Source organism: Gymnoscopelus microlampas, assembly GCF_963454915.1.
Source record: "Gymnoscopelus microlampas genome assembly, chromosome: 12".
Taxonomy (NCBI): domain Eukaryota; kingdom Metazoa; phylum Chordata; class Actinopteri; order Myctophiformes; family Myctophidae; genus Gymnoscopelus; species Gymnoscopelus microlampas.
In genome coordinates, this window is record NC_139949.1 from 43429908 (window position 1) to 43456472 (window position 26565).

The 26565-nt window shown below is 41.5% G+C and overlaps 2 protein-coding genes across 3 annotated transcripts in view; both read left to right on the top strand.

The window, feature by feature from the left end:
* rad50 (RAD50 homolog, double strand break repair protein) overlaps nucleotides 1-12117 on the top strand; it is a 43689-nt gene extending 31572 nt beyond the window's left edge. Inside the window, exons 25-28 of the mRNA XM_084073231.1 lie at nucleotides 8655-8740; nucleotides 9324-9466; nucleotides 9647-9780; nucleotides 11287-12117. Coding sequence (XP_083929357.1) covers nucleotides 8655-8740; nucleotides 9324-9466; nucleotides 9647-9780; nucleotides 11287-11473 — 550 coding nt within the window. The 3' untranslated portion in view covers nucleotides 11474-12117. The remainder of the gene's footprint in view (nucleotides 1-8654; nucleotides 8741-9323; nucleotides 9467-9646; nucleotides 9781-11286) is intronic.
* Nucleotides 12118-12175: 58 nt separating this feature from the next.
* LOC311056541 (uncharacterized protein) lies at nucleotides 12176-14477 on the top strand. Of its 2 annotated transcripts, none has more exons than XM_084073232.1 (4): nucleotides 12176-12686; nucleotides 12856-12918; nucleotides 13127-13231; nucleotides 14118-14477. In XM_084073232.1, the coding sequence occupies exons 1-4, from the start codon at nucleotides 12540-12542 to the stop codon at nucleotides 14226-14228; spliced, it is 426 nt and encodes a 141-aa protein (XP_083929358.1). In that variant the 5' UTR covers nucleotides 12176-12539; the 3' UTR covers nucleotides 14229-14477. The 2 variants fall into 2 exon arrangements, with proteins under 2 accessions (XP_083929358.1, XP_083929359.1); XM_084073233.1 differs by having other exon boundaries at nucleotides 12224-12686; nucleotides 13127-13210; nucleotides 14103-14477.
* The last annotated feature ends 12088 nt before the right edge of the window (nucleotides 14478-26565 follow it).

A 26565-nucleotide genomic window follows, 5' to 3' on the forward strand; every position in this document is an offset into this window, starting at 1 on the left:
CATGGAACTTTATTGATGTCTTGTAAATTATGAAAAAAACATTCTTATGTTTAGCTACAGATTAGGGCTACAGCTCTCCATTATTTAATTAGCGATTTTTCTATTGATTACTACTTCGATAAATGAAGTAATTGAGAAGCTGATTTCTTTTTATAATTTGAACTTTCTTTTTTTATAATCAACTCAATCGATCAGTCTGATTAACTGTTGCAGCCCTATTGAACTTCATAGTCAATTTATGCTACTGTATTTAAAGATAAGTTCAAACAACACAGTAGGATTGTGTGTGTGTGTGTGTGTGTGTGTGTGTGTGTGTGTGTGTGTGTGTGTGTGTGTGTGTGTGTGTGTGTGTGTGTGTGTGTGTGTGTGTGTGTGTGTGTGTGTGTGTGTGTGTGTGAATAACGTATCAGTAGATATCAAGATATCATTTAGCAGGCTCGAGCTGATGGTGTGGGGAAATCCCTTTTACAAATGATTTAATACATACCAAGTATACACACCAAATGACTCAGGGTGTTTACGCAATCTGTCCATGTGTCTGTGAATATTTCACATCGAAAGATCCATACGGTTGATGCATCATTCATGCAGGTTGATGCTTTTATTCGCAGTGAAAAATCAACCTCGTTTTGAATTTCTTTTTTTAAAACACATTGAAATAATACATTTTCAGGCGAAATAATGAAACCATTTTAAATAGTACGTAAGCATATGTATGTAGAACTAACAAAACAAATTTTAAATGTAGGCTACACGACGGCACCTCATTTTGTATTCAGATAAAGAGTAGAACCACGCACAGTTCCCAGTCCTTTAACCTAGTGGTTCTCAACCTGTGGTCCGGGTACCACCAGTGGTCCTTGAGGGGATTGCAGGTGGTCCCCAGCTAAATGATGGAGAGTTGGTAACCAAATGGACCCTTATAGATCTTTAACTCTTGAGAGCGTAAAATGTTACGCTCTCAAGAGTTAAATTATTTTTAACCATCAGCATTACTTAAATAAAGAATTGTTATTTTGATCAACGTTAGCCTGTTATCTCTCCTATGGTACCAACATCAATACATCATGGAATTGTGGACAAAGTCTTATCCAACTATAACAAAATATCCTAAGTTTTGGGTCTGAGAGTCTAACTCTCATCAAACGGTGGTCTGTGGCTCAAATGCCGAATAAATAATGAACCTTGATATGAAAAGCGTTGAAAACCACTGCTTTAAGCCAGGTGTTCTCAAAGTGTGGTCCTTTGGGGAGTTCCAGGGGCTATGACCCTCATAACTGGTAAGCTGTGACCAGTTATCAGGGTCAGTGGCCCAATGCATGCCAAACTGGCGATCCTTGAAATCAAAAAGGCTTAAATTACTTTAAATTACGTCAGGTGCATGGTTGTAACAAGTACAAAGAGACCACCAGCCCTCACGGGAGGTTTCTCACATGTTTCACCTCTGTTAGAGTCTGTGTGAGTGAGTGTGAGCATGCCTTTTGAAAGGCATTTGTTTTTTTCATTGTTTGTGGGAAGACTTTGAAATGGATTCTGAAATGGACTTTTCCACCATGATATTAATCGTGAGTGACACACATACACTGCAAAGAAGAGAAATGAATTTGGCTGCTCTGGGACAGACTGGGGTTTGACTGTTTTTGTGCACAGTGGCTATTTAATCAAGAATAAAAAGGGGTTTATTTGGCACTCATACAGGTACAGTACTGTACACGTGTTGGTGGGACATGTTCCGCAAAGACAAAGATCTAACACAACAATACAATATAACAGTATTAAAATACTTACAACTACCTGTATTGTTTTCTTAACCACTTGAACCCCAGCATGGCAGCATCCATATTCTGGGAGGAACAAATAGCCGATTTATACAAGCTCACAACGCGAAGAGATTTGGTGTAGACGTTTTAAAACGGTCCAAGTACAGAACCAACCCAGGTCCATTTCACTAAAACTACAGGATTTAAGTAGTTAACCCATTAAGACCTGGAACTGTGTCGTTTTTCGATTTGAGCTAAAAAGCATTATTTTACACTTTGGGCAATTCAAAAATAGCAGATACACAAGCTCATAGCGCGGCACCGAGTGCCGCGCACGAGCTTGTAGATCTGCTATTTTTGAAAAATCGTGAAAATGTGTGCAAATCTTTGAATATATATATTTTTAAAGCGAACATTTTTAACTCAAATCTTTGCTTCTGGGGGGGTCCCTGGAACAAAATATTTTGATGGGGGTCCGCGGCCAAATACATATCATTTTGGGGGTCCTTGACATGAAAAAGATTGAGCACCAGTGATATAGAAACATACGTTTTTCAGAAAACTGTTGGGATTTAGGAGACATGTAGAATCGGCTTCAGGTCTCAATGGGTTAAGTACCCACAACAAAGCTGCCTGCGACAGACAGTGGTAGTGAGAGATGGCAGCGAGAGAGCGGCCAGAGATCAACTGATGCATAGTAAATGGTCTTGAATAAAAAATAATTGTCTCCAAATCGTCTTGTGCGCAAGAGAGAGGAAAAATAGGTGTTTTTTTTTATGTCTGTAGCCCACATTTAATAAAGGCCTTTTACCTAGTAAATCCATCTTGAATGACTGGACCTGTTTTTTTTTTAATGCCCTTTTGGCATATTTTTCCTCTCTTGAATATTATTCCCTTCCATGAGCACCGGTAGTCTGAGGGATACCAGTAGCCCTCCTGTAACTTATTTTTTCATCTTGTGAGCAATTGGCAAACATACATGTAACTCTAAACAAAATGCCTTTTTGGATTTTTTTTTTACATAAAACAGAGATAACAAACAAAAAACACAAAAATAACAAAATGATACAATACAAAACCAACCAATCTTATCCTAACTACTAAAAATACAGACCAAATGAAAGAACCCAAATATTCACTACACACAGTTGTATCACACAAACAATGAAATCGCTTGTCATGTATACTGTGAAATGACATGAAAGGATGTTGCATGTTTGACCTACTTATTGTACCTTATCTCCATTTCCTGTTCAACTGGGTGACTGATGACTGAAGGAATTAATGAGTGAGTTTTGGTGTGGACATCAAAAGCTGCAGATGAGAGCAAAACGCTTGCTAATGGTGTGGGAAGCATCCAGTGACGATCCAGTCTGCCCTTTTGGTCACTGTAGTGACGTAGAGGCGAGCAAGATCTTTCTGTTTCCCAGCTCTATTTGTTGCACTACTGGTACTACTAGACTGTAGGATCACTAGCTCAAAGTGTAAGTGCTCAGTGTGGTGGTGTCCGTCGGATACAATCTCTGTTTGTCTCTGACAACACCATCAGAACTTCGATCTCATCTCGGTGTCAGAATCAGATTCTTTCTGATTTATTATGAGTCATTTTCATCTGACTCAAAAAGTAACTGATGTAGACACTGTAGGCTGCTGTAGAGACCAATAACACATTGATCATGACAGACACTAGACACTGCACACTAATGTAAATATCCAGTATCCAGTTTCATTTTAAGTCGGATGAAAGTGCAAGCAGCTACAGCTAACCAAACCATGTCAAAGTTGCCCTGCTTTTGTCCTTCTGTGTCCCAGCTGTGGCAAGGTAGGACTTGGCAGTATATTGAATACTCAAATAAAAAAGTGACATATTATGAGATTATGTGCCGGCCCCTGTTGACGAAGGCCAGAAGGGTGAAACGGATGACGTGTTTGTTCTAATGCTGTTGTAGCCGCGTGGCTGTGTACTGCTGTTCCGTTAACGGCCCGGGCCGCCTGTGTATGCAGACAACCCGCTACTGATTAGTCGACTATTCGAATAATCGAGGTCAGGCCTATCGGACACTGGGGTGATTTCTTCATATAATGGTACTGATTGAAAGTATTATAAACCATATTGGACGGTGATTGCAAACAGTTAATGTTTTATCCTCCACGTTTTGTCATTGCCATCCGAAAAGCCTAATTTATTAATGACTGTGTCGCTTGCCGATCAAGCTCACAACGCGTTGCATCGAGTGACTTATTTAGTGCCAAAGATGTAGATCTACGTCGTCTCAAATCCAACCGTTGGGTGCCTTAAACGTAGATCTACGTCTTTTCCAAAAATAAAATAAATTCCACAAGACGGCGCTCTAACGCAACTTAGGACTGCGCTAGAAGGAATCAACGGATGTGACGTCATCCCAAAAAACGTCCTGGCACTCAATGTAACATGCCAGATGTAGACTTGTGATATATAAACTTTATGCTGCACTGCACTGTTTTTTCATCTAGTTTGTCTTCATCATCATCATCACACTCCACCACACAACTTGTAACTCCTGTAGCGCGCACACGACCAGACGTGCACTCGCAACAGTTTCACCCGACCCGTACATCCCACAGTTATTATGAGTTATTATGAGGTATATCCCCTCTCTCCTCCCCCTTTGGAAAAGAGTAGGCTACTGTAGGTTTTTATTTTGAACATTGAATTGTCTATTTTGGGAAACGGTGAAGTTTTAGAAGGTTTTTGAATAGGCAGTTAAAAGGTAAAAAAAATATAACATTTTGTTTAAAAGAAAATATTTTTTGAGTCGATGAGAGAACAAGTCCAAAGTCGACATAATGTTAACATCCCTAGTGATTAAGTAATCCTGTGAAAATACGTTTTGCCCCTCATCAACATGGAGTGTAAGAGCTCAGAGCTGAGTAGCGAATGTCTTCAGCCTTTCCAGCCTTGATATGGAAAGGCTGATACAAAATAATTGCATAAGGTGTCGACCAAGTGTCAAAATATGTACAGCATTTGTTTGGTTTCAGTCTGTTGCCCATACACAACAAAGCCCTGTGTTAGAAGAATCCACCTCAGGTGTAGCTATCTACCAATGCATCTGTCAGTCATATTTCACACGGTACTGCTTCAGGCTTCTGAATGGAAAAACACCACTGAAACTCAATGTAGTTGGTCCAATGTATGCGGTCCAAGCACAGAGACTACTCGGGTCCAGTTTACTATATCTAGAGGGTTTAAGTAGTTAATGTGTGAAGAATGGGAACAAATTTCTGACCCTGCATAGCTTAAATTTACTTGACAATTTCTTGACCTTTTAAACTAAGGAAGCATCCATGTGGTTATTCTTTCTTCTTCCTTTTTTCTTTTTACCAGCCTCTGCTTTCTAAGTAGCGTTTATCATTGGTCTGATCTTTAGTAGAATGATGCTTTGGCAAAATATTTCATGAGTCAACGTGCTCATCACCCACAACCATGTATACCACAAATTGGAAGCATTAGATTAACTAGAAAAAGTGCTCCTCGGAGCACTGGTCTCCGCCAGGTCAGGTAGGTTATTGTGGGCCAGCAATATTTCGCCATTCAGGATGGAATAAGAAAAATCATAATGCAAATACCGATTTGCATTATGTTTGGACAACATTTGTAGGAGTAATATAAAAAAGAAAAGTGTACCAAAAATCGGCCCCCTGATGGCGCTATAATAGGGCAATGTTAAAAAAAAAATATATATTTTTTTTTTTAAAGTCGTTTTAGTCGTTCTAGGCAGGCATGGCTTAGGGACAGAAGTCGTTTTAGTCGTTCTAGGCAGGGAACGAGTTAATGAGTTCGAACCTCCGCTTTAAAAAAATATATATATATAAAAAAGAAAAAAAATCTTGAAAAATATATATCAGAATGTGATATATATCCGAATATCACAGTAGGCCTACTATGTTGTGTTGACAATAATTTGAAAGTCACGAAGTCACGCACGCACAGTGTGTCTCTCCAGTGATTCCACACAGTCAGCGAGTTGAGTCGAAGTGAGGAGGGGTCAGAATCAGGAAATCAATCATGGCAGCTGCGAGCGCAACAAGTGGGAAGAAATCCCTAGTGTGGAAATACTTCTCATTAACAGCGGATAAAAGAAAGGCTGTGTGTCAAATATGCGACAAACATATGGCATTGCACGCCCGGTGGCACAACAAATCTGGCTTGGCTGAGCATCTTATAAGAAACACAATAGGCTCTTTGCACAGCAGCCATATTGGACAGAAATTGGGCCCCTTCCTTGCTTCCTTCACAGGTGTTACCAATGACACTAATGAAGGCTCCGTTCGATTTAGTGTAGCACAATGGTTCTCAAACTTTCTAATTTCAAGGACCCCCATAACTCTGAGAGTGTACAAATGGAACCAAATGGACCCGGGAGGGTCCATTTGGTTCCATTTGTACACTCTCAGAGTTACACCCTCTCAAGGAACCATGAGGGTCCCTGGAACACACTTTGAGGCCCACTAGTATTTCTAGTGAGCCAACATGCAACAATATCAGCACCCTGACTCTGTTTGACCAGAATGGAACAGAGCCTTCATTAGTATCATTGGTAACACCTGTGAAAGAAGTCAGACGAGGCCCAATTTTTCTCCAAAATGGCTGCTGTGCATAGAGCCTATTGCCCACCGTGTTCATGGGAGGGAAGCCCGGGCGGGAGTGGGATCTTTGTCGTTGCGCCAGCAGTTACTACTACGGGCTGGGGCAGCACCTGTCATTGGGGGGTGTTGAACAGAAGGACTAGGATATACATATAACTACGTCCTCTTGAGGGGGTCTCGTTACTGGCAGGTGAGCCAGTAGGGTACAACAGCAGTGTCCTGGGCATAAATCGGACAGCGTCTGTCTGACCGCTCGGTCCCAAACTTGCCGTTTGTGTGTCTCGTATGACCTCGCGGTGTGTAGAGATGAACGGACAAACGGTTTCCGAGAACCGTAAAATCACGAACACCTGTATCTGTCGGCCCACGGGACTGATACAGTTGTCTTCCTTATCCTCCATGCCTCAAGACATAACTATTGATTTGGGAGAAAAGTGGGTTAAAAAAATTAAAAAGTCATCAAAAATCATTATCGAAATCATGAATTTACCAATTCTTATTTGCTCACCTGTGATGCCTTGCCCTTGTCCCCTCATAACACAAGCGGGAGAACAACCACAACATTGTACAACCCTCTCCATCCACCAAGCTCACAGAGGTGCACAGTACAATCAGTCAAAGAGACCATTACATACTATTTGGCAAAGATATGGCAATCAAAAGTATAAACATTTTTTTCACCGGCAATAAATCATAGGAATCGGTATTCAGGATCAATAAACACGATTACAGTATTGAGCAAAATCATCTGGATTATCATTTTAGTCATAATCGTGCTGCCCTAGTTGTGAGGCAAACGGACCATCATTGTGTGGATGCAGGCTTAGCAAGCCTTCTTTCGATAGATACATGTTTAACTATCAACGTCACAAATCTGTGTTGCTCTTTCTGTGCTCTGTGTGAGTTTCAAATGTGGTTTTGTCAGAGTTCCAAACATTTTTTTTTTAGCTCAGCATGACTCTCAAAGGCTTAAGGTTGAAAAATTAGGTCAAACCTAAATTCTGAATTCTGATTCCTGTGCTGTGTTTAGATTCTGTCCTGTGAAGAGCCACACTGAAAAAACAGTCATACAGTCAACAGCCATACATTCAGATCTACTTGTTCTTAAAGACGTGGCAAAAGAGAATTCTAAATGCTGGAAATAAAAACTGTACCTTTTTTAATTGTTATAATTTGGCATACTCATAAACATTGTTGTATACATTTTGGAAATCAGTGTTTGAATGGCTAAATCTACTCCGCCCCCACATTCACATTTCAAGTTATTTCCAGATAACTCTTTTAAAAAAGCAACTGATATTGTCTAGATATGGACAGTAGACTGTTGACTGTATGTAAACATTCGAAGTTGTCCTTATCTGTTCAGCATTTTCAACCTTATGTGCATATTATTCATACTCACTAATGCTCATTACAAGATGACACCAGTTCCATCTAATCATTCTGTGACTCGGAGAAGCAGAAACCTGCCTGCCAATGACGTCATCGGTCATGACCTCATCGGTTGTCTCGTTTGGTCATTTCAAACAAGATTTCAAACATTTTTTTATTGTTTTTATTGATGCAAGAAGACTGGCTTCCATTTCAGATTACTAACATTCCAGGAAGAGAGTGACTGTGATTATTATTAGCTTGTAATCCCCATCGATGATGTCATTTGGTAGGCAACTTTAGGAACTGTCCACAGCCCACCTCTGAGACACAGAAGGAGCAGAAGTGTTACCATCTTATAATGATCATTAGTGAGGACCAATGTTGCGTTGAATTAAAGTATTGAGTCTTTGCTAAAGTTAATCTTTGATGTTGCCTTTTTAACCCATTAAGACCTGGAACTTGTGTCATATTTTGATTTGAGCTAAAAAGCATTATTTTACACTTTAAGCTATTAAAAAATAGCAGATATACAAGCTCATAGCGTGGCACCGAGTGCCGCGCTACGAGCTTGTAGATCTGCTATTTTTGAAAATTCATGAAAATGTGTCCACATCTTTGAATGCATATATTTTTAAAGCGAACATTTTTAACTCCCTGGAACGAAATATTTTGATGGGGGTCTGCGGCCAAATACATATAATTCTGGGGGTCCTTGACATGAAAAAGATTGAGCACCACTGATATAGAAATATACGTTTTTCAGAAAACTGTTGGGATTTAGGAGACATGTAGAATCGGCTTCAGGTCTCAGTATCCATTTGTAAGCATTGTACTGTGCCTAAGCTCTAATCAGGTGTTTGTCTGTGTGTTCATCTCCGTTTGTATCCCCAGAACCATCATGAAGTTCCACAGCATGAAGATGGACGAGATCAACAAGATCATCAAGGACCTGTGGCGCAGCACCTACAGGGGTCAAGGTGTTTGTCTCATCCTGGCTTTTAAAAAAAATAAGATTTATTTTTGGGCTTTTATGCCTTTTATTTGACAGGACAGTAGGCTGACAGGAAATGAGGAGAGAGATGGGGGGGGGGGGGGGGGGGGGCACGCAGCAAAGGTTGTCGGGATTGGGAGTCGAACCCGCGACACGGTGTTAGGCTGCCCAGACGGTTACGCCAATCGTCTGGGCCCCTGGCTCGTTTTTTGATCCATCTCCCTATGCACCCCCCCTTGCCCCCCCCCCCCCCCCCTCTAAAGCCCAGTCCAAACCAACGATTTGCAACCGCAACGAGTTGCAACTTGCAGCGGTCTGAATTGACCCGTTGCATTCTGGTGCAGTTTGGGGATTCTTTTACAAGTGCTCGCAACCACAAGCAGATATTCAAGCTCCAGACGTTGTCGATAAGCTATTTTAGCCATTTCGCAATAGTGGGGGCCGCAGTCAGAACCTATGGCTATTTGGGGGACCTGGCATGGAAAGGTTTGGAAATACCTGCTCTAACTCCTCCTTCCTGTCCTGCCCCCACACCCCCTTCCTCTCTCTCTCTCTCTCTCTCTCTGCAGACATTGAATACGTGGAGATCAGATCTGACATTGATGAGAATACATCTGCCGGGGTGAGGAGGAGGGTGTACAACTACAGGGTGGTGATGGTGAAGGGAGACACGGCCTTGGACATGAGGGGGCGCTGCAGCGCTGGACAGAAGGTACCGCCTGCAACAGACCAAAACGCTCACTCAAAAAAAAAAAAGATCTTCTGTTTAGCTCTATTTTTAATTCTCCATTCATTCATGAACAAGTGTGTGTGTGTGTGTGTGTGTGTGTGTGTGTGTGTGTGTGTGTGTGTGTGTGTGTGTGTGTGTGTGTGTGTGTGTGTGTGTGTGTAGGTGCTGGCATCCCTGATAATTCGCCTGGCCCTGGCGGAGACCTTCTGTCTGAACTGTGGAATCTTGGCACTGGACGAGCCCACGACAAACCTGGACCGAGAGAACATCGAATCACTGGCCCACGCCCTCGTAGAGTCAGTACACACACACTCTCAAACACACACACACACACACACTAAAGGCCAGACCGCATCAATGCAACTAGTCGTAACTCCTTGCTACAAAACGGTTATAGGCCAGTCCACACCAATGCAACTCCTTGCAAGTGCCATTGGGGATAATGGTTGCAAGTAGTTGCATGTTGCAAGGAGTTGCATTGGTGTGGACTGGCCTTAACTGTCTGTCATGGTGTTTGCTAATTCATAACATCCTTTGTTCCACTCTTCACCCTATCACAGTATTGCCTTTTGATCTTGCTCCTGTATTTTTATGAAAATGAATGCAGACCATTTTCCAAAGCATACTGTGATTAGATTGGATTACAGTTCATTTCAGTGTGGTATGAAAATCAACTCCCAACCCCAAGTCCCTGAAGAACAAATTGATTTACGAGTACATTAAACACATCCATGACGTACTATCCATGCAATGATGTTTATAGTCAGGGGATTTTAAAAACATCTTGGAATAAATTCCTTACCAAAAAAAATCTTCACCAATGTGTTTGTAAAGGTGTCTAGTAACACAAAGACTGAAATGCAGTTTCCCTAGGAGATTTTTTGAAATTTTGACATGGCCATAGCCATCCTTTTCCAGGTATACTTTTTGTGTAAAAAGCCCATTGAGATTGGGCCGTTTTTAGCCCAAGGAGTGGTTTTGGTGCAAAACAAATGCTTCCAATGGATTCAGAATCATAAAAACACCCTAGTTTGACCCCTCACATGCTACAATCTCAATGGGCTTTTTACACAAAAAGTATACCTGGAAAAGGATGTCTATGGCCGTTTTTAGCCCAAGGAGTGGTTTTGGTGCAAAACAAATGCTTGCAATGGATTCAGAATCATAAAAACACCCTACTGCTACTTAAAACAGAATTACATTTTGATTTTTTTCCCCCCACTTATGGTGGGTACCCCGACTTTCAGGAGCTGTCAAAAATTCTCCTAGGGAAACTGCATTTCAGTCTTTGTGAGATGTGTTACACCTTTACAAACACATTGGTGAAGATTTTTTTTGGTAAGGAATTTATTCCAAGATTGGAAATCTTTCTGCTAATATCCCCTGACTATTAGCCAACATTGATTGAAATCATGGAATATTCTTTGTGACTGCCGTCCTCACGGAGATCGGCTGATTAGACGCACGGAGGTCCCGTAGTACAGGAAATGAAATTGGCCGGTCGCGATCCTCCATTCCGGAGCCATGGCCATTTGAATGTGGCTTGTTTTGTAAAAACTGCTGAAAAGCAACATAAATCTGAGAACAATGGACTTTTGTGAATTCTTTACTAAATGTCATCATTGGCAGGCTGAGCCAAAAAAACACTTACAAATTAGAACACTCTGTTTGTCCTCATCCAGTGTTGACATATGCAGGCATGGTGGAAGATGATGTTTAATTTTTCCCTAATTTAAGCGGTTATTCCCCCCCAAAAGTCTTGAGTAAATGTACTTAAGTTACTTTCCACCGCTGTCTCGTAGGATCATCAAGAGCCGCTCCCGCCAGCGCAACTTCCAGCTGCTCATCATCACCCACGACGAGGACTTCGTGGAGCTGCTGGGCAGGTCCAGCTACGTGGAGCACTTCTACCGCATCCGCAAGAACCAGGACCACAACTCGGAGATCACCAAGTGCAGCATCACCACCCTGTCCTCGTATCTCCAATGAGGTCCAGCGCTGACAAACACAGTCGACATGTTCTGTAAAAACAAAAAAAAAGGGACGTTTTGTGACTACACTACCATTTTGAGAAGGGCTTTCATGTTGATGTTGAAATATCCATCCTTGTTGGTTTAGGAAAAGGTGGAGCAACTTTGGAAGAGAATCGCATTAGACAAATCTAATGAATCGCAGTAATTTCCTCTTCTCTGTCGAGAACTGAGCGAGCACTGTGTGCTTGTTTGGAGTGGCACGAGTGAGTCGTCCCCAAACGTTCGATCGCTTTCAGGGCCCGCTACTATCTGGACAGAGAAAACATGTGCTTGTAACTTGTACGGGATAGAGCACTGGAGAGAAATTCACCTCTTTTTGAACTTTGTGCAAAGGCTTAAAACCCCAAATGAGCAGCCACGTTGGTTCACACCATTTAAACCCCAGACACTGCAAAGAAAGAAAGTTGTTCACTTCAAACCAGTGTTGTTCTTTTACAGGGGGGGGCTTTATGTTATTAACTTTATGTACATTGTATAAGAATGTATCATTAAGCAATGTTGTTGCCATCTGTTCAGGGGCCAATTTAGCATGGAGCAATTTAGCAATGGAGATTTCAGTTTGTGGCACCAATCAATAAATAAGTTCTCATGTTCTGGAAAGACTAGTGTCAGTGTCTGTCTTTCCATGTATTGAGGATGCGGGTCAGTGTCTTGTCTTTCCATGTATTGAAGATGCAATACAAGGTGAAAAGTTTTCTTTCCTGACTGCGTTGGCGATCCGCTGATCAGAGAAAAGTCAGTCATGGTCGTGATGGGGAGGTTAATCTACCACATCTCACTCAAGATATCCTCCATGTTGCTCACATACTGCTGACAATCTGTGCGTCTCTTTTTTCATAATCTTTTTGATCTTTTTTCATTTTTTTTTTGTTTTCTGTAATTGAGGGGAAAGCACAGCAAGGCGTGGGCCAGAATGAGCATAAAAACGTTGTTCCTCCTCAGTGGAGACATCATAGGCAGCTGTGAGACGACACACAGAGCAGTAGCGCTTTTCAACAGGTCCACTAGAGCCAAAGACAGCCATGAAGATGATGCTTCTCCTCCTGGTGTGCTCTGCAGCACTGATCTCCAATATGGATGCCGCTAGGCCCATCTTCCATCGGCGTAAGGGGATTATCCTCAACACCGTCCTGGAAAATCTTGGACGCTTAAATGCCACGCTCCCCGAAGTAAGAGCTTGTGACCACAGCTGCAAAAAATAAATGTGGTCATCTTTTTTTGTTGAGTCTGGTAAACTGCACAATGTAGTACATCTTTATCAGTTCTCTAGAATATATTTTAAGTGCTGTTGAAAACATGTTCACTTGCATAATGCATATTTCCTCTTTTGCATTGTAGGAGTTGAAGCATAGCTTTGTGGAAGACATTGAGAACCTGACGCGTGTACCTCACAAATGCAAGGTGAGATTAACCGCTGGTACACTTGTCATTAATTGCTAGTACAGTTCTCAGTGCATTTTGTGATCAACATCTTGAGCAGTATTTGTAAATGTTTTTACAGGAATCTGCACAGCAGAGCAGCTAGTCATTTCTATGAAGGATAATGACATACATTTGGCACATGACTAGATATTTAGATGCTTATTGTTTGTTCTTCTGTTCCATACAGCATGAATTCTTCTGCAAAGTAGAAGCGATCCTTGCTAATCACACAGACTTCGCGAAGGTGATGGAAGTGGTGACGGCCCTGACTGTACTTAACGCTGACACCAAGGTAAGAACTGCAAGCATAATTGAATCGTTGATTGGTGGATATGTAGACATACAATATACTGAAGTTGACACTAATACGTCACACGACCACATCGCAATGACAAAGATTAAATTGGGCTCAAATCTTACTGACTGAAAATGGACCCATAGTAACTTTCTGTAAGAGAATCTTAGTTATGATTTATTTACCAAGGCAAGTCATTTACGTCTTCTCTTTCAGTCACATAACGATGAACAAAGATCATCCTCATGGCTAGAGCCATTTTAGGTCATTGAGGCCGGGTTGTCATGATTCCTGTCTACACGCAGAGACAATCTGTTTAAGTTCAAACTAGGAAATTGCGATTCACACATAGAAACGGCGTGGCTCCAAATGTAGATCTCGGACTTCATGTGACCAGCCTGTGACATCAGTCATCTATCACGTCAGTCGTCTGACATATCTGTGACTTATGACTGCAGCCCCTTTGACTTGCATAATCAAATGAAAGTTGAATATTTAAAAAAGTATAACAAATACTGCTTCTGTGGCTTGGCAGTGTGCACAAGAAACGTGGTGCTGATCGGTCCAGCGGTTTGCAAGATTAGCTCCTGACACAGAGACTGGCACACATATCGACAGCTAGCAGAGACATGTTATAAACAGGGTGTATTGAAAATTAGGTCATTTTTTTTACTAGAGGTTCAACATCTAGAGTTCAGGACGCTATGCGGCGCTCACACCTACTGTACATGTAGATCGCACAGTCGATCCAACCGAGACCCCTGATGTCATCAGTCTATGCTCATTTATGGGAATATATGGGCATGAATTGTAATGCCACTCAGAGGAGTGATCATTTTAGCCTGATGGATTTCTGTGCAGTTGATAGTTTTTCATCTTTCAGGGCACTTGCGACAAGGTGAAGGAGAGTGAGACAACAGATGACGAAATAGAATTCCAGAAGCTGCTGAAACATCTCAAATATTGTCTCCAATACAAAAACTTCCATGGATGAACCCCCCAGCCAGACAGCAGGACACACAGTTTGGTTCCAGAAGAAGTGAGGTATCCACCTCTAGGAAATTGCCACCTACACTCTTTCAGTCTGTTATTGTGACTGGATTAGCTAAAACTTCTGATTGATCAAATGTTCCTTTTTTATTATTTTTTTATTCTACTTAGAAAAACCAAAAAACCAAGGCACTCTTCCAGTCGATTATTTTCCCCTACCAAAGAGCACATTGGAGTCCCCTTTTTTCCACATAATTGTGGAAGGACTGTGTAGTTTTTTTTTGTTTTTTTATTCCTACTCTACCCACTTTATTCCTGGTGTCCCTGTTTGGAGCATCTCATAGGCAAACAATCAAAAAGACATTTTCAAAAATACTTTTTAAAATAGCGGATCTACAACCTCACAACGCGGTGCATTGCGTTGAGCTTATAGAGCTTTTTTTTTTTAAATAGGCCTTAAGTCATTTATTACTGGATATACTGCTTTGAAAGTATAGGGAAGATCCATTGATGATGCCATGTTTGAACGCTACCAAATACCATATGCTTATTTATTTAATGTCATTCTATTTAAGAAAATAAGTGAAAAGCAATGTAATTTATTTTATTGAACTTCCCGAAATCCATATTAATAGTAGTCATATTTATTTGGACTGGAATGTAGCTGTGATTGTATGATGTGTCCATGTATTAATAGAAATAAAGTAATTGTATGAATCAAATGCATGACCTGTCTATATACGAGTCCAAACGGTAAACGGAATGTTTTAAATATCAGAAAAGGCTTTTTGATTAAGTGGGGAAAAAGGTACTGTATATACCGTTACCGTATATCCCTCCAACTTCTCCTAATGCCTAATCCCAATGGTAATTACTAATGTGGTGCGTGTACACGGTGCAACAGCACAACCAAGAGTCAATATTGCAAAGGGAAGTATATACTCTATAGGATCTCAGTATTGAAAACACTTACGGTATGTCTAATTTATGCTTTGTCGTACGGTGGTATGTTGCGCGTTGTAAATTGCCAATCTGTAACCCCACGACGTGTTTTGGATGCGATGCATTGTGAGCTTGTAGATCGGCTATTTTCAGCATACGACACAGTCGTGACAAAGTATAAACCAGGCTTTGCCACTTGTGGTGTGAACATCATAGACATATAAAGGTAGACGCCTCCTTCGGCTCTGAAGCGTTCGTATCTCGGGCGCGCACCAGCTTCCGCCCTCAGTCGCGTGCGTCACAGAAGGGGACGTTCGGTAGGCCAATCAGAGGCCTACTGAACGTCACAGAAGGGGGCGTTCGGTTAGGCCTACTGGAGGCCCCCTTCTGTGACGCACGCGACTGAGGGCGGAAGCACAAAGGTTTTGCGATACCAGTCGCTCCAATGAACTGCAGAGGCCAATGAGGTATCTAGGTTTCTATATCTATGGTGAACATGGCTTTAGCACCGTACCTATAATACTTTACTGTGTTTATCATTATTCGTACTATTACTGTTGTATTAGTAGTATTGTTGTGGTTGCTGATAGAGTAAGAACATAATGTAAAGGTTTGACAAATTGTAAAAACTGTTGAATGACTTGCAATCACATATTATAATGTTCCACACAATAGCCTATTTTATCGACACAATATTCTTTGGATGAGGAGTCGCATTTGCTAACACATACACTAATAATACTACATTTAAGAGTCCTACAAAACGATATACATGCAAATATAACATTTTTATAGGTCATGGTCATATAGCCTTCCTATTCTATGCATTATAACTTATTTTGTAGTGTTTTATTGTGTATACAATGTCACGTACACAATTTTATACTGATAAGTTAAGTACCCATTTTTCTATATATTTTAGAGAGATGTGTTATTCATAGCCTACATATTATTTATTGTATTATGTTGTATAGACAGATTCAACTCAGCAATCAGTAGTGACATTTAAAGTGTTGCACAGGCTTCATTTGTCCAGAACCATGTTGGCCAGAATGTACCAGGTCCAGCTCCCACTTGCCATATGTTTTGGGAATGTTCAAAACTATTGCATCGGAATATTTTGTACTTTCTCACATGTGAGACACATAATCCAAAAACGTCCATAGCTACCTACTTAATGGGTAGAGAGGCTGCTGGGAATCAGAAGGTCCCCGGTTCAGCCCCTGGCCTGTGTAGTCTTATGTGCTGAAGTGTCCCTGAGCAAGATACTTAACACCTTTATCCCCTAGTTTTGCTAATAGTTAGGAAGGGTAAATGAAGAGGACAAATGTCATGCATGCGCAAATGTACAGTGATAACAAATACCCCCAAAAGAGTGGGAAATCATTTAACACCCCCAAAAGAGTGGGGAATCATTTATTATTATCCTCCGACAGCAACATTTGGTGTTGGTGCCGCCAGTTCATTTGAAGGCCATAGCTTTTTCTTCATAATTAGCCAGATTAATTCTGCTCAGTTTGAAGATTGCCATCAACTGATCAACATTAGCTGGTGAGGAGGTGATGGCATGTTTTAAAGATTGCTTCAAAAGGAATGCGAGCACTCGTCTAAATCAAGTCTCTTACCCAATGCATGGTTCAGAATGAGGACCAATAAAACGAGAAAGATGACCAGCACTCACTCACTCACTTAAAGTATTTTCAGGTTCTTTCATAGTGTGGCACGGGCAGCAGCACAGCTGCACATCTTGGCCGGACCTGCATTAACCTGTCTGTGGTGCTGCTGCCCGTGCCACTGCCAAACAATAAAATAACCAAAAAGGACTTTAAACCCATTAAAGACCTGAGGCCGATTCTACAAATGCCATCTAAATCAGTGGTTCTCAAACTTTTTCATGTCAAGGACCCCCAAATTGACACTTAATACCCCGCGGACCCCCATTTGAAAAGATAAGCCAGGGACCCCAATAACAGAAGGTTTTTACGGCTCTCTAGCAGTGATTCTCAACCATTTTAATTTCAAGGACCCCCAGTTTGACATGCATTAGGCTATGGACCCCCATTTAATGGCATTTCGATCTCTGGGACCCCAATTCATATTGTAAAATCAATGTTTAACTCTGAGAGTGTACAAATGGAACCAAATGGTCCCGTTAGGGTCCATTTGGTTCCATTTGTACACTCTCAGAGTTACAGACCCACAAGGGTCCACTTGGTTCCTGTCCATCATTTAGCTGGGGACCCCCTGGAACTCCCTCAAGGACCCCTAGGGGTCCCCGGACCCCACTTTGAGAACCAATGTTCTAAATCAGTAGTTCTCACACTTTCAAGATTTTTCAAAAATGTACAAAAATGCCGCGCTGCAAGCTTGTACATCTGCTATTTTTGAATAGCTTTTCATTGCCTTTCATTGGGTTAAGTGAGTGCTGGTGATCTTGTAGCATTTAAAGATTCAACACGTTAGGTTTTACCATTCAGGGAGAGAAAAGGAGGTTTCTAAAGGTCCGGCAGTGGCAACCCTTTCTTTCTTGTTTGAGTTTACCCAGATGGCTAATGTTGATTTCTCCTTTGATTGTAATTATTGTTATAGATATTGTACTTATCTCATTCTTTTCACTTATACCCTCCCCCTTTACACCCCTGGGCGTAAAGGGGGAGGGTTGGATTGTCTGTGTGGATGGTTTACGCCCCCAGGCACTCTGTATGGGTGGGCGGGCTGGTGTGTGATGTTTTGTATGTAAATTTAAATCAGAATAAAACTATATGAATATGTATTATGTTGTGTGTACTGCAATGCCCGATTTATACTCAGTCACACGAGGTGTGACTGAGTATACTCAGTCTGTAGGTGGTACACGTACCCGAGCAGAAGTCATGTTCATAATTACAGTATGCATAAACGGATAACGAGGTTTTTAAGTGCTGGTCATAATGCATTAGAAGTTCAGAGGAACAGCACATTAAAACTACCATAACTTAGTCTGTTATCAAGTGTCTTTGTTATAAGTTGTTATGCATAATTATAAACATTTATAACAAGTGTTATGAAGCCTTATAAGTATATAAGCATTATAATGCATTGTAGACACCACCGTTAAATAAAGTGTTTTGACCAGCACTTACAATACTTCATAATACTCGCACCAGTGAACTTGCATATCTGCGATTGGCTATAGTTCCGGTATACATCCCATAAGCTGGAGGGACTACGTCATTGTAATTGGCTTGTTAGTTGGATGCTTATACCATAGCCAGGAAGGATAGACACACACACAGTGGTGAAACAAGTAGGCTACTCCGATTTTATCATTTAAGTAAAAGTAGCCATACCACAATGTAGACATACTCTGTTACAAGTAAAAGGTCTACATTAAAGATTTTACTTGAGTGTATTGGCATCAGAATATATTTACAGTACCCAGGCCCGGATGAACGCCCCTCAGGACCGTGGGCTACACCAAATCAAAGGGCCCCCCTCAACATTAATCGGACAATATCGGGTGCATTCACGCACCCAGCAAAGCAAAGCAAAGTAAAGCAAAGCAAAGTTTGTTGTTTACCCAGGGTGTCGGACTAAGTACGAAACTTGTTTCCAGCCGGACCCTGCATGGAAGCCTTGCTCAAGGGCTATTCAGCGGTGATTCATGATTGATGTGATAAATTGGGGAATCGAACTAGGGACCTTCCGGTATCAAGGCCGCCCCTCTAACCACTAGGCCACCGCTGCCAATAAAGCGAAATGAACGTGCGCTGCTGAGGTCCAACAAGTTAATGACTCTCTATGCGTCATGACGTCACTGAATTAAAAAAAAGACTTAAGGAATCTATTGGACCGTAAATAAACAACCAGACAATATGACTAATCATCTCATTGTCCCTTTGTTTATTGCATATCGTACATACAGTATGAGCAACGGATGTACAAACAGTGTATTGTTTAAAGAAAACAGTAAATGTACTTTGCTACTTTCCCCCATTGCACACACAAACAGATGACCTGAGATGATGATAACAACCTCCAAGGAACCATGTTTCTTTAGAGTGATAATTGTGGCACCCCATGCAGGGATACATTAACTTGACATGTTCTCTGCCTAGCGGTGTTATGGGTATAGCCTGATCCCTCTGACTGGCTGAAGCGCTCTCTGAGAGAACATGTTTTGCCACTCCTCTCCCCCTGCCAAGCACAATGTACCCATCACTCATTGACTTGATGCAATGTGAGAGCTGTTAGGAGGTGTTCTGCATCTGGGTTCTCCCCGTGGCATTCAACCGTGCGTGTGTGTGTGTGTGTGTGTGTGTGTGTGTGTGTGTGTGTGTGTGTGTGTGTGTGTGTGTGTGTGTGTGTGTGTGTGTGTGTGTGTGTGTGTGTGTGTGTGTGTGTGTGTGTGTGTTACTGAACCATGGCTCCCTCATTACTAAATAAAATAAGAATCACTTTTTTTTCCCTTCTTTTTTTTTAATCGTTGCTGTCGGGCAGAAACCTCATATCTCCATATTTAAACTTTTTGTGTTTTTTTTGTCAATTAATGCCCTACTTGATCACACAAAAGCATCAAAAGTAGCAGAAATGCTTTTGAATTTCAGTCCTGAAAATTTGACTAGTAAAAGGTTTTGGACATTTGTGACTATAGATTTTTCGATATTATACACACACTGATGATAGGTTCTTGGTTTACCTATGTATAACCTCAGATCCACCATCCATCCAGGTTATGGGTTATGTTTCGCCAACAACAGTATAGAGTGGGACTAGCCATTCGGTTGCAAGCTGTCCGACCCGTCCGTCAGCCATATGGGATCTACTACACTAGGCAAATTCGCCCCTCCCTTCGGCTGAAGCTGTGCAACTATTGGTGCATGTGCACACACATCCATTAGTGTGCATGCGAACTTGACACAGGGGGCAGAGGAGAAATGCAGTTTGACATTAATGTGGTAGACAGTAGGCCTAAATATTTTTTACATAGGGGTGCCGATATCCATCTGAAGCGCCTCTTTCTAGTTCATCTGTGGATTTGATATCACACTAACCAACAAATGCAGTATAAAAACCCTTTTTTATCAGCGCTACTGTTACTGAGAAATGTCCACAGGAAGCTTGTTGGTATGCTATAGCAATGCTAATGGAAACCAATATGATCAGCTTATCTGGTTAACTAATAATCAATCTCGGAACCCATTTGGTTATTGAAAATCTGTCTTAAAGAAAATAAGCAAAAAAAATAAGATAAGCCAAATTGCTTTTCCTTTCATTGTATTGTTTCATTGTATTTCAATTGCATATTATTAATCATTCTATGTTTAGTACTGTGTCCCGATAAATAAATTGATCACTTTGATTAAGTCATTCCTTTGTCTAACTCTGTTATTTCATCATCCCAGGGGTGTTTTGATTTTCTCTGGCATATCCCCACTACTGGTGACATGATTATTCATAAGGAAAATTGTTAATTATTCATTGTTGTTTAATATTTAATAATTGATTCAAGGTAGCCTCATGAGGTAGGCCTAGACTTAAGGCAATGTCTCTGTGAGAGTCGCTTACACAGAGAAATTGCTGTGTGTGTGTGTGTGTGTGTGTGTGTGTGTGTGTGTGTGTGTGTGTGTGTGTGTGTGTGTGTGTGTGTGTGTGTGTGTGTGTGTGTGTGTGTGTGTGTGTGTGTGTCTCTCTTGAGTCCTAAAGTTACCTGTTTAACTGTGGATTCAAATAAAGCAATCGTGTGTGTGTGTGTGTGTGTGTGTGTGTGCACATGCACCCATGATTTCTTCAGATACCTTGAAAAGCGTGTAAATAATGTGTGTATTTATACATCTGTTTTTATAAATTAGCCTGGTTTGTGGAAGATGTCTGTTGTTCCTCCTGCCTTCTAACCTACAGTATACTATACTGTATGCATACAGTATAGTATACATACTGTACATGTGTGCCCTCCAAGGCCCGTGGGTTTAGTGCTTCAAAGAATGATAATGCTCTGAAATCACCCTATGGCATTATAATCAGCCTTTTTTATTCAGCCAAGATCTGGTCTCTCTCTGCCTGATCTAAATGGATGCGTTGCAGGTTATCAGACAGTATCACACATTTAAAGCCCTTTCAACAAATCCAGGAATGCACGCATGCATGGTGCATGCTGATGTCCTTTAACCACTTAACCCTTTGAGACCTGAAGCCGATTCTACATGTCTCCTAAATCTCAACTGTTTTCTGAAAAACGTATGTTTCTATAGCAGTGGTGCTCAATCTTTTTCACGTCAAGGACCCCCAAAGTTATATGTATTTGGCCGCGGACCCCCATCAAAATATCTTGTTCCAGGGACCCCCCAGAAGCAAAGATTTGAGTTAAAAATGTTTGCTTTAAAATATATATATTATATATATATACAGAATCTTCTTTCTCCACCTCATTCTCTTCTGGTGTCTGGTGTTATACTGTTTATCCCAGATGGTTATAGGAGGATTACCGCAGTTAGTTAGTTGATTGGATACTTCATTAAAGCCTTGATGAAGGCTTGTTTTCCTTTAAGCAGGTCTGTAGAAATGACTTGTCTCTCTGTAAACTATATATGGTTAAAGCTGATCCTCAATCAGTGTTCTTTATAATACACTTAATATATACTAGCTACTGCCTACTGGGGCTGTCTTGTTTTAAGGTCCTCCCCTTGATCTATAAACGTACAAACAGAGAGAGAAATGGCGGTCCTGGTCGACTAGCCCCGGGCCACTCTTCAGGGCCTGGGGCCCGTGGGACTACAGGAGGGGGGAGGAGGTTGGTTGACTGCATCTGCTGCTAGGGGACCTCCTTCAGGGGTCCCACGGTGGGCCTGGCACTGTTTTCATGTCTGCCTTCAAAGGCACAGAGAGAGAGAGAGAGAGACAGTGAGGAATGTGTAATTTATGCTCCATTGCACGACAGAGATAGCGGATCTACAAAGTTCACGGATGTGACGCGCTTTGAGTTGTAGATCAGCTATTTAAATCGGGGCAGAAGCTCAGCCCGGCCACTGCACACCACAAACATCCCTCTCTTCCTCCTCTGTTATCCCTACAGGGTTTTCCTAGCCTGGCATGGCCAGACTAATAACACTGTGTATTAGTCTGGAATCTCTGTGTGGAACCTGCTTTTCCAAGGGGCGAATAAAAAAAAATGCCACTGGTGATAAACCCGCCCTATATTTGCATATACTGGGCCCTGATTGGTCCCTCACTACTTCGGAGGGAGTGAAATCCAATCACAACTGAGCGGTGCCAGACCAAATCTGCCGAGGACAATTTATTTTTTGCAATGGCAGATTTGTCTGGTTTCCAGGCTAGGGTTTTACATGACCCCGAGACGAGGGGGAAGGACGCGTTGGTGGACGAGGATTTGGAATGGACCCCCCCGGCCTGCTCTTTGTGTCGGGTAGTAAACCCACCAGGGTGCTCCTGTTGTCACAGCAACTCACTGTCACCGGTGGTAGGAGGTGTTCTCCTCGGAGATAAAGGAGACAAAAATATACAGACATTTTCATCCACCTGGGAGTTTCTTTCTTTCCTTTTTGATGGTAAAAAGATAGAAGATATACATATCCCTCTCACCTCTCCGCTTCCCTTTGACCTCATTGTCTCAGAGAGGATTGTGATGTTGGGTGAGACGCTGTTCTGTTCACGTTGGTTGGCCCTGTTGTTCATGTCGTCGAGTCCTGCATGGCCTTCTGTCTTACGAATGCCTCTGCTATACCCGGCCAGCTAAGTGCCGTTGTAAAGGGGGATAAAATCACGCCACAGTCAGTTATTTCTGGCTGAGTTAATCTTATTTCTCTGGGCACTGTGATAATGGAGAGGACTTGAATAATGAATGGGTCGGTATAATACTGTTCTCCGGGCCGCTGCATGAATGAATTAAGGATGCACCGTTCTGTGAGTTTTCTTAATATAGGCTAACACCCCCCACTGTCGACCTCTCCTGTCCGGCTATCTGCCTAATGGTTGCTGTATGGCTACATTTGGAATTGGATAGAAGTAAGGTGCCGTGTTGCTGTGACAGGCCTGCCATGGACATTAGCTTTCAGAAAAAACATGGAGATGTGAAGACTTTTTTTCCGAGAGTTAAATGATGGGCTGCTGTACTATGCTCGAATGGACCACAAACTACTGTTAGTAAAGCAAAACTTATAGTATTACTTTTACTTTTGATGTTTAAATACATTTTAACACCAGCTATACTTTTGATACTTAGGCCTACGTTTATCGTGTGAACTTTACTTTAAGACCGAAGTGATCGTCTTACTTTATACTCTTCCCTGAGTCACTTTCAAGTAAGATATTATTAACTATAGGGTATGGTTCACAACCTACGTTTTTCCCCCCATGGTAACAAAGCTAACATACACCAAGGCCCCATCACAACAGTCACCTACCTCTCTAGGTGTGTGTGTGTGTGTGTGTGTGTGTGTGTGTGTGTGTGTGTGTGTGTGTGTGTGTGTGTGTGTGTGTGTGTGTGTGTGTGTGTGTGTGTTCGCCCGCGAGCGAGTGAGAACGGGTTGTGCATAATGCAGAAGTGGTAGTTAAGGTTTAATAGTAGCTACACAGTTTAGCCTCCCTCGTCCAGAATGAGTGAGGTCTTTTCTCAGCCACGGCAGAACCAATCTCTGTACAATTCCTACACAATTATGCTAACCACCTAAACATAAATTACTGGTAATAACTGGGTATATTACATTATAAACTCCCTGCCTTTTTTTATAAACTTCAACAATCCAATCGTTGACCTTGGTCACAAGTTTTATGTTGCAGGCGAATGGAAGTAACCTGGTAAACCCTTCCCTCCGGAAATCTCATTAGTATTTTGGGGGTTTACCAGGCTAGAATGGGAGCGGCGGGTACGTTCACTTGTTGATGAATACTCCACAAGACATAGGTCCCCTGTCTGTGGTGATGACATTAGAGGCAACAAGACAGGTAGACCTTGCTAAACTACAACAGCTATTGGCCAATGCAAACAGAACATGCAATTCAAGGCCAGGATACAAATCTTATCCAATCAGGAGAGAGAAATCTTACAGGATGCATGATAAACAAGTGACATTGGAAGTAATGTAATGCCTGATTGGCTGAAATTGACAATCCCCCCCCTCTGTTTTGTGTGCTTGTGAGTCAGGGAGACCCCTGATACTGAACAAACACTCTAGCAATGATTACTATCAGAATATAGATATATCTTAACAAAAACTAAAAATAATTGTTTTAACAAAAACATATCTCTTAGGCCTACCCTAATTATTGTACCATAAAACGCCCCTCATAACGTGGATAATCATTTCGGCGAACGAGGAGGACAATGATCACTCCCTGGCCTTTAGGGCAGGGGTCTTCAACCTTTTCAGGCCAAGGACCCCCTAGCTGAGAGAGAGATGAAGCAGGGACCCCCTACTCTATATTGTATAAAATTGTGTTTCAGATGAAAGTTTATTGTTTTACTTAGTCTGCTCTTTTTTCCCTCTACACCTATAGCCTCTTTGCCAAAAATAGCCGATCTACAAGCTCTCAACGCCTCGCAGCGCGAGCCGTTGAGAGCTAGTAGATCTGCTGTTTTCGGCTAATGTTCCCCTCAGAAAAGGAATTCTAGGGTTCAAGTGGTTAATGTAAAAAAAGCGAAATCCTATCACACAAAGATTTGGCGGACCCCCTATACTAGCTCTGAGGACCTCCTAGGGGTCCTGGACCCCCTGTTGAAGACCCCTGCTTTAGGGAAAAGCCCAATGGGAAACTTGAAACTGGCTGGAGTCTGGTCGGACTGGCCAGATGCGATATCTAAAATTTAGATCATTCCTTTACCATCAGGGCCATGCAGAGACCACTGGAGGGGCAGGTCCCCAAAGAAGGGCAGTATTATGCGCCAATTTATTTTGGGCGGGTCCCTCGTGCCATTTCACACCAGAAATGTAATACATAATGGAAGCAAGATGTTCCACAATAACTTGTCATTTCTGCCCTGGGCTATCTCCTCTGCCTCCTGCATCTCTACCACAAACAGCTTAACATGTTCACTTTAAGATGAGGGCAAACTAAAGTCAGGAGCCGGTTTACGTAATTATCACATTGATTGGAAATATGGGAAAACAATAGTACAAACCATACCAAGCTAACAAAAGCTCATGGAATGAACATATCTCAGTTTTGTAGCTAATCTGATCTGCGCAAAACATGAAGTGTAAAAGCAATAATGTATTGATGGGAGAGTGAACTTATACCACACTTGCTAAGTGCATGTCTCAAGTCGTTTGCAAATGCAAATGTGGCAGGGCACTTGACATCACTGCATAAGGTGAAAAGTTCAACTAAAACTGACTGATGGCAGCCAGCTCATTTTAATTATAATTTTATAAATAATATATGACCAAGCAATTATTTGTCAAATATTTTTCTTGATAAGGGCCACGGGTGTTGGGGTCTAAAAATGTAGGTATTTTTTTTAATTCTATTTTGAAAGGACACTTTGGGCATCAGAGGCAAATTGGTGTTCATCGGTGTGTCACCCAGGTTGTGCCTAAACCCTAACTTTTGACTTCTCAAACACTATCTACCTACCTAACCCTAACCTTAACCTTAAGCCTAACCTCACAGACATTATGCCTAAACTTAAACATAACCTCAAACCACGTTGACCTGGGCGAAACACAGAGAAAAGAGAGTCTCCCGTGCTGGCAGCAATTAGTTGAAAACTTTAGTTACTACTTTGTAGATTTTGATTATTATTACAAAACATAAATTACCACTTTTACTTTGTCGTAGAGACACAATGTCGTAGGCTATGTATTCTTGAGATTGGCTGCTCATTTGACATAGCATATTAACCTTTGTAACAAGAATATGTACATTAGCTAATGAATGATCAGGATCTGGCCGAAATAACCACCGGTTTGGGGTTTAGGTGTCAATTTCTGATCTTTTCGGCAGGACATGTTGGCCTAAAGCAGGGACTGCAGCTTTCAGCTCCATTTCTTCTGATCTAGACTAATCGGAAGCCTGTCTGTTCATGTTTCCTGTATCAGTGATGGAAGAAGTACTCACATGTTTTACTTAAGTAAAAGTATCAATACTGCAATGTAGATATATCCTGTTAGTAGAAATCCTGTATTCAAAATGTACTTGAGTAAAGGTACAAAAGTATTGGCATCAAAATATAAATTATAAAAAGTACTCATTGCAGCTTGTAGATCTGCCATATTCAAATGGCCTAAATGTATATGAATGGTTAATGTGTTTTGTAATAATAATCTAAATCTACTAAGTAGCCTAACTAGTAACTAAAGTTTAAACACCACTGTCCTGTATCCATAACTATGTCATATCATAGTCTGAATGTGATGATGAACTATCCTGTATCATCCGATTAACTAAATGATCCAGCTACTATT